General features: G+C 41.6%; 1 protein-coding gene across 1 annotated transcript; it reads right to left on the bottom strand.

Annotated features, from left to right (window-relative positions):
• Positions 1 to 5,604: 5,604 nt before the first annotated feature.
• LOC139644683 (SCAN domain-containing protein 3-like) lies at positions 5,605 to 7,251 on the bottom strand. The gene has a single exon (XM_071520145.1). It carries the CDS (start codon positions 7,249 to 7,251, stop codon positions 5,605 to 5,607), a length of 1,647 nt encoding a protein of 548 aa, XP_071376246.1.
• Positions 7,252 to 9,280: the final 2,029 nt, after the last annotated feature.

The following is a 9,280-nucleotide window of genomic DNA, read 5'->3' as shown; positions in this document are numbered from 1 at the left end:
TAAAAACCAACGTTATTGTTACGATCCCAGAACGTTCTGGGAAGGTTAGTTGAATGTTCCCCTTAACGTTCCTTACATGTTACAACAGCAAGTTTTTCTACTGTAAAGCTAAAGGTTCCGTTCCGTTCCTAGAACATTCTGTGAAGGTTAGTTGAACGTTTCAGGAAGGTTAGTTTGATGTTAAAACTGACAGAAAACGTATGTTGTGGTTATGTTCCCACAATGTTCTGGGAAATTGAACATTCAGGGAAGGTTCCTAGAACGTTTGGATTCTACAGATGTTAAACCGGCAACTAACATTGCCAGAATGTCACCATCTAATGTAGTCATTGAATAAACAGAAATAGAGGAAATTCTGGTCTACACAAGGTAACAGTGCAACATTTAAATTTGTCCAATTTATTGGAAAAGCAATAATAGAATATACAGTACATGTATAACTATAAAGTCAACTTTGCTCGAGTCCCAAGTCTGTCTCAAGTCTTGAGGCACAAGTCTCAAGTCTAATTGTAGATTACCAAGTCAAGTCCATATCATTAATGTCATCTCAAGTCTAAATATAGCACACCAAACACAAGATCTTTTGTCAAGACTTTAGAAACCTTTTCAAGTCATCAAAATACAAGTCCAAGTCACCAGAACCTGAGTTCCCCACCTCTGATATATGTCTGTCTGTCTGTCTGTATATATACACACACACACACACACATATATGTGTATATATCTATATCTATATATATACACAGAGACATACATACACACACAATATGTATAATATATAATAAGCATATGTATAATATGTAATATGTATATATAATGTGTATATAATATTATAATTATTTATATATATATATGCAATTATAACAAAGATGTTTAAGCCTACTGTTATGAAACATTTAACTTAGAATGAACAATTGAACAATTTGGCATGGACTAGGGGTGCAACGGATCACAAAACTCACGGTTCGGATCGTATCACGGTTTTGACTCATGGATCGGATCATTTTTCGGATCAGCAAAAAAAAAAAAGGGTTAAATGCACTTTAAAAGTAGGCAGGTAGCAACACAAAGCAACAAGCACTTTACAACGAATGTAGCACTTAGGACTTTATTATATTATGTATGTTTGAATGTATAAATGAATGAATGAATGTATAACTGTTTTTGCTGTTCTTATTTTATATATTTTATTTACCTACATGTGTTTTTAGTATTGACGTATTGAAGACACATTGTAGTATTGAAGTACTGAATTGAATTAATTTAAAAATGTGCTACTTTGGCTCTGATGCAGCCACCTCTCTCTTGGCGCTTTTCCACTGCATGGTACCGGCTCGACTCGACTCAACTCTACTCGCCTTTTTTGGTTTTCCACTGGCCAAGTACCAGGTACCATATTACGTAGTACCTGGTACTTTTTTTCGTAGCACCTCCGTCGAGGTTCCAAGCGAGCTGAGGCGAGCTGAGGCGATACCAAAAGATGACGTAAAAACACTGCAGACCACTGATTGGTCAGAGAATCGTCATCGCGACACGGGACATATATGCTAACGTTAGCTACCAGGCTAGCTTACCCTCTTGCGTCGCCTTGAGCAGCCAGAGAGCAGTCTGCTGTCTCACTGCCTTCAGCCTCTTCTGAAATAAAATCTGTCTCCTTGCTGTGACTAACAGCCACACACCGAGAATCAAGAACACCATCACTTCGATATCCTCCATTGTAGCTGTGTGTCGCGTTTCATGCAGTGTCGCTATGACGACCAGTTTGGGGGGTGGGGCACATTGAGGGGGTACTATCTGCAGTGGAAAACCAAAGTGGTACTACCAAAAGCGAGTAGAGTCGAGTCGAGGCGAGTTGAGCCGGTACTATGCAGTGGAAAAGCGGCATCTGTCTGTAGTCACCACCCTGTAGTCTCGCTCAATGTCCCGCCCACAGCACTCTCTGATTGGTTACACGTCACGAGTAATAGCCTATCAACACTGAAGGCTCTGCCACAGACAGGCAGAGAGACCGGAGCTTCTCTGAGCGGAGCTGTGTGTGAAGGGAAGGCAGCATGTTGCTGAAGTTGAAATAAACATCACAATCTTGCGATCTATTTCAATGATGACAAGCATGTCCAGTTTCCCAGTTCCACCACTGAAAACGCCCAAAGTCAAGTCACAGCCTACGGGATTTCACTCAACGGAGGAGAGAGCGGCTTTTGAATCAGTCGCTCGTCCTTTTTTTTTTCTTCCCTTACACAATCATTGCGCTTCAGATTAAAACACAGCAGCATCTGTCTGTCTGTATCTTTTCACTGCAACTCTGCATCGAGACTTAGGGAATTATTACATTAAAAAGTAACAGCGGCAGTAAAACACTATGATGGTTAAACTTTGCAATTAATCCGCGGTTCATATGCGTTCCGAACCGTGGGGGCGGATCCGTACGGATCACGGATCAGCTACAGTCCGTTACACCACTAGCATGGACGCATGGACACCAGCATGGACACAATTCATCTGCTTGGCCCATCTGTTAAACAAAGTGAAAAGTACGTTAGAAAATCTTTTATTGCAACACAGGTCATGCTGTCATCCAAACATAACCAAAGGGTCCCACCACATAAAACTAAGACTTTGGTTTAAACAAATATGACCACTAAAGTTGATTGACAGCTCTTGGAATGGCATTTTGAAAATTTGTGTTAGATCGTTTTAGTATTTGAAGCTGTAAAAGGTTTGTTATCAATGAAGCAAAACAGCAAGCAAAACGTATGTAACAATTTATATGCTTGGAGAAAATGAGTTTAGGGCAGTATTATCACATTAAAGTAACTGCAGCAAAAAAAAAAAAAAAAAAAAAAATCACACCTGCTGTTTCTTCCCTCTGTGTGGAGCAAACTTCAGGGTTGCCCCTATCACCTCTTCAACATCTGTCTGCTGCACCTTGTAGTTCAACTGGCACAATTCTAAATAAATAAGAAAATAACATGAGCTACAAGGAATAAGTAAAAACAATACTAGACAGATAATCCATACTTTTTGATAATCATTAGCTGCCCTTGGTGCAGAATGTCATCCAAAATAGTAATGCAGAGATGCCAACCTCAAATAATCAGAAAGTGTAATAAGGTCTACAAATGTGTAGTTTGTCACCAAAATGTGGAGCAAACTTAATATTTTGTTAGTGCTTCTGTTCCTGTATTTGATTTTATTGTAGTCTGTTTGAAAGTAGTAAGTTTATCTGTGCTGCTGCCAAATAAAAAAACCCAAAAAACTTTATTTAAAGGCATATAACATGTGAGCACTGTAAATAAGGAGTTAAATATATCTTGTTTTGTTTATGGTGGAATTTAAACAAGAATAAGTATTTATAACAAGCACAGATCCTGTTCAGACCCAAGGTACGCCCTCTAGAGGCCATCTGATGAAGCGCAGGCTCCTGCAAACCGTCCATGAGTGAGTGAGTGACTTGACTTTGCCACTTTCTGCCCCCGGCCGCATGGCGTGCCATGGGAAAAATAACATTCAGCTCGTATGACAGCATACAACTTAAGCCAAGTGTTCTGAAGCCTAACAATTGCACTAGGCTTGGGCTGGTGTGAGAATTTCCAAACCGGTCCAGTATCCATCAAAATATCTCCCAAAACCAGTAATATCGACTTTTAACTACAAGAGGGTGCACTACAGTGGCATATTAATGTAATATGTGCAGAGCAGGTTAAACGTGTGTAACACAGATAGTCATTACATCATCGCTGGTCGTATGGTCACAGACAGCGAGAGATAAGCCCCTTCCACACAAATGAAAAAAGCTATGAAGCCGGTTTGTTGGCAACTTTGAGTTGTGTGTGAAAGAGTCAGAGCAGCATTTTTCAGACACGAATAAGCCACCTTCCGACCATCATGAAGCCGGTCCAGAGCGGCTTTTGGTGCTGTATGAAAGGAGAACTTTAAAAAGCAGAGTTTCTTACGCATTATGTTAAACTACATAGCGAAGGTAACTAGAAACTACTATACACTATCTTGTATGTTTACTGACTTACTAGCCAAGAGGCTAACCTTCCATGGCTTGGTTGTATTTATCATTTTATCTCATCAATACAATACAGGTCAATATGTTTAGCGTTGATGTAGTTAGCTTATGTAACCATAGGCTACTTTTTAATTTGCCAGACCTCCTAACCCAGAGGTTCTCAATTGTTTTTCAGCCAAGGACCCCTTACAAGATAGAAAATATACCGTGGACCCCCTCATTCTGATTTGTGTTTTTGGGCTATATAAATAAAAATTTACTTGACTCGACATGTATGTCCCTCGGAATAATCTGACATAGCCTATTTTTTACACTTCTATAGTCTTAGTTATGTGAAAGAACAACACAAGAGAAATGTATTAGAAAGATATTAGATATGTATTAAAAATATTTGCACCATCTCAACACAGAATACAGAATCAATCAGAAAGAAAACAATCAATCAATTAGCTGCAAGTAACACTGTACCTAAACAAAATATGGGGAAATCAAGAGAAAAGTGCTAATTTGAAGTGCATTTCAGAACACACACACACACACATCAAAGTGTTTCACTCTTAGTTCTAATGAAATGATTTATAAAAGTCTAATCACAAAATAAATGCAGGCTATAACAAATTGAACACATGCCTGCATTGCAACATGTGTATCAAGTAAATTGCAAAACAACTGCAACATTGCTACAATCCCAAACCAGCACTGGACACTATTGGAGTGATGCAAGGCAGTCCATGAAGCTGATTGCTTCTCTCTGCAAGTGAAGACACACATATCAAACTAAATCAATAAATGCAACATATCTGACATCTCTGTTGCTCACACACATAGCCACACACACACACACACACACACACACACAGGGGTTAAAGTGGGCCAGAACGATCCGGAACAGCGTTCCCGCACCTTCGATTAATAAGTAAATAAATCTGATTGGCAGTTTCATACATAATAATGTCAAGCGAGTTCACAGGGCTGCCAACTCTCACGCAATTGACATTTTTCACACACTCTCAGGCCACAAGTCCATTTTCTTGCGTAGTGAAAAACAAATTCATAACTGATAATGTCGCGGCACGAAAAGAGGACACTGCTGCGCATTGCACAACAGCAGCACCGTGCAGCAGTGAGTTATTCTGACCATCTGAATAGCTAGAAATATACACAAATCTATTATATTGTAATTTATTCCCATGTATGCTGCTCAGAGTAATCTCAGTCAGCGGCTCTTCTGTCTCTCCCTCTCCTCTCGCGCCGTGCGCATGCAGGCAGGAGTGAGTGAGTTACTATGGTTACGGGGACGCTCTGTGCCTCTGTGCTCTTAAACTTCTCGCGATTCCCAATAATACGTTTTTAGTAACATAACATAATTTTACAGTTTTGGTCAACATTATACAGGGTTGCTGTTTCTTGACTAAATCCAAAGAGGTTAGGCTAGGTGGTGTAGAAATGTAGGAAATTACTAAATTACTATTTTTTTCACACACACACACAGAGAGAGAGAGAGCGAGAGAGAGAAAGAGAGACAGACAGAGAGAAAGACAGACAGACAGAGAGAAAGAGACAGAGAGAGAGATAGCGCGCTCTTACCATTAATGTGAGATATGGGCCCGTCTCTCGCTGCACAACTTCTCCATCCTTGGAGAAGTAGATGAGAGGCAGACACGTAGGTCGTTCTCCACTTCCATCCGAGCCCTGTACTTGGTCTTCATGGAGGTCAGCGCTGAGAATGATGACTCGCACAGGTATGTGGTTGGAAAGGGGAGCAACACCTGCATGGCAACAGCAGCGAGTTCCGGATACTCCTGTTCAACTGAAGGCCAAAAGTCCACATGCCCTCCTTGGCCGAACCGGATTCTCAGCGTCCCGTCGCATGCCAGGTCCAGCAGCTCCTCCTCTGCTTTTCCACTGAGACCCCGCGCCGATGTATGGGCAACGAAGGGGTCGCGCACCCAGTCCCAGGCATCGGTGTCAACGTCAGTGAAATAGTCATTGAAATAGTCACCAAGGGAGGCAAGGTGTGAACCGATTGTATTTTTCACAATCTCAGCTGGTATTTGGTTTGTGTCCAAAAACTCTGTGAGTTGGGGGAACATGTCTGTAATGCCATTTTGCACCCGCCTTCTCCAGATCGCTGTTTTGGCACGGAATGCCTTGATTTTGTCGCTTACTTCCAGGATAGAGGCATATCTGCCTTGAACGGACAAACTGAGATCGTTCAATAAGTTGAACACATCTGCGAGGTAGGCGAGCTGTGCGATCCATTCGGGGTCCGAGAAGAGCGCTGCAGTGGTTGGCTTGTCATTCTGGATGAATTCACACAGCTCCGAGCGCAGTTCGTACACCCGCTGTAGCACTTTTCCACGGGAGAGCCAACGCACCTCTGAATGGAACAGCAGGGTGTCCTGTCCTGCGCCCATCTCCCTGCAGAGCTGGCCGAATACACGGGACTGCAGTGGCTTACATTTGATGTGGTTGACCACAGATACCACCGTGCTGAGAACAGAGTGTAGCTCAGGACTCAATGATTTTGACGCCAGAGCCTGCCTGTGCAGCATGCAGTGGGTAGCTATCATCATTGGATTGCGCTCCTTGGCACGAGCAACCACCCCACTCTTGCGTCCAGTCATGGCAGCTGCCCCATCCGTGCAAATTGCAATGCAATTCTCCCAACTCACATTGCCAGTCTCCATGAACATATCTATAACATTGAAAATCTCCTCACCTGTTGCTCGCCCCGTCAACTCTTGACAAAATAAAAAATCTTCCTGAATCCTTCCTTCCCACGGGTAGCGAACCAGCGCGATGAGCTGCGCCGAGCCGGACACATCAGTGGACTCATCCAATTGAACCGCAAATTTAGACACTCTCAGTCTTTCCAGCAGTTGTGACTTGATATCATTAGACATGTCCTCAATTCGTCGTCTGATGGTGTCATTTGACAGAGGTACACTTCTCAATTTGGCAGCCGCATCTTTCCCCACCATCACCTCACACAGGTCCACCGCTGCAGGGAGCAGCAGTTCCTCCCCTATCGTGTGGGGCTTTCGAGCCTTAGCAATCCTCTGCGCTACCAGGTAGGAGGCCCGCTGCGCTTTAGCAGAAACAGACGTAACACTAACCATCCGTTGTTGTTGCTGGCGGTAGTCCTCGCCCTTCCTCTCAAAAAAAGCCCGGTCTTTTTTAACATAATCTGGATGCTTGGTCTCGAGGTGCCTCTTCAATTTGGCAGGCTTCATCGCCTCATTGGCAAGACACTGCAGGCATATAAGACATTTCGGTCTCCCTTCCACTTCAATAAATCCATATTGGAGATACTCCTCATCGTATTTCCTTACTTTTGTTTTTTGTTTTTCATTTACTTCATTTGTAGTAACCGGTCGTTTTAAAAATCTGTCCATCTTGTAGCATGCTAGCGGAGCTCTCTGACTGACATACCAGTTATTGTTGTTTCCACGGTAACGGGTGACGCGCTTGACTTTTAAATTTATAGATTTGTTAGATTAGAACGTAATCTATGAACTATTTTAGATTTAAAAAATAAAATATTATTTGTTGAACTATGAAGCCTTTTGTAAAAAAAAAAAAATAAAAAAAAATTATATCATGATAATTTAAATGAATGAATCTGAAAACTTTTCACGGACCCCCTGGCAGAGTGCCACGGACCCCCGGGGGTCCGCGGACCCCACTTTGAGAACCACTGTCGTAACCAGTCTTCCTAACGTTAGAAAAACATTCCTGGAACCAAAAATTGTTTGCTGGATTGTTATTTGATGGTTGGCTTTCATTATTTGATGTGAATATTTGTTATTTGAAGATGTGAGCATTCATTATTTGTTGTGGTCATTTGTTTCACAATTACAAATTTATTGATCGATGTGATAATTTATTGTTGGATTGTGGCACAGAAAATGTTCCACAGTAAACCAGGGAAAAACTAGAAGGTTGGCTGGGCAACTCCAGGGCAGCATATTAGTTGGAACCCCCCTTACACTTACTGATGATGATTTGGCATATATTGAGATCTTGTCCTTTCTCCTTGTCTCCTTGTCCTTTCTTCCTTTGAGCGAGTAGCCTGACCACAGATCATTGGTGCCAATTTTTCTCATCATCATGCGGACAGCTGCACCCATGGATCTCCCCCCAAGGGCCCTTAGGTAATGCATCTACAATTTAAATAAAAAACAAACAAAAAAAAGGTGTAAAGGCAATTATATCATTCTGGCTCCTCACTGACACAAACATTAATATGGTAATGCAAAACATTTTGGAGGGGAAGGAGGAATCGTACCATTTTTGTTCTTCTCTCCTCCGACTACAGCTCCAGGCAGAGGTCCACCAGCTCTTCCTTTGTCTTGCAAGGCTTTCTGAGGACATCTGCCTCAGCTACCGCACCAGCACCTGCTGCTGTATGTATACTCCGTAGGAGCTGCAGCATCTCTCCTTGATTTTCAAGGATTTGATCCAATTTGATGAGCAAATCTGAAATGTTGGTAAATGCGCAGACACAAAAGATAAATGGTTGCTGTCTGAAACATATTTTAATTCCATGGCTGCTTACGTGTATTGGCACCCTCTAAACCCTGAAAGTTACACCTACCCCATGAAACTGGAGGTACTCACACCCTGAAGGTTCTACCCCCCAATTTTGAATGGTGAGGATTTTGTAGTCTTATCTTATCGCCCATGCTGCAACCCATCTACTGCTATTATTTTGCAGTTTTGCTGTGATAGCTAACCCTGTGTGCAAAGGCTACAAAAACACACCAAACAATGAAACAGGGCTAGAATGAATCATTCCTATTACATTCAATTCAAAAAAATGCAAAATAGAACAACAAGTTTGTAATGCAGTAATGCAGAATATGTGACAAATACCAGTAGTGCATTAACACAACATGACTCACTTAATGCTTCTTAATTCCATGGTTAGCTTACTTGTATTTGCAGATCGATCAAGTCCTCTTGTTGGAGTGGGCATTGTGTAACACACATCAATTTATTGTTGAGTAATGAACAGTGGTACATTTTATGTAGATGCTTCATCAGCTTAAGATTAAATTGAAAACTCGTATCTCATTTAACACTAGACCAGTAAACAGGACATATAAGTAAACACATAAGTAAACAAATAAACATACTTGCATTTGAGATTTAGTTATAAATTTAAGTTTCTTGCAATACCACTTTTTCAGCATAATAGGGCACTTTGGTTTTAGCTGTACACTGATATCCACACTTTACTAAGTTCTTATTAAATGTTTT

Source organism: Centroberyx affinis, unplaced genomic scaffold (assembly GCF_046629955.1).
Source record: "Centroberyx affinis isolate AG114_WGS23_722 - 3 ecotype Tasmania unplaced genomic scaffold, CSIRO-AGI_Caff_v1 ptg000063l_1, whole genome shotgun sequence".
NCBI classification, from domain to species: Eukaryota; Metazoa; Chordata; class Actinopteri; order Beryciformes; family Berycidae; genus Centroberyx; species Centroberyx affinis.
The sequence above is the reverse complement of the archived record's forward strand: the minus strand, read 5'-3'. Positions and strand labels throughout refer to the sequence as shown.

Bases quoted from the DNA above. Each gene is read 5' to 3' on its own strand.
- LOC139644683 (XM_071520145.1), bottom strand. From the start codon at position 7,251: ATGAAGCCTGCCAAATTGAAGAGGCACCTCGAGACCAAGCATCCAGAT.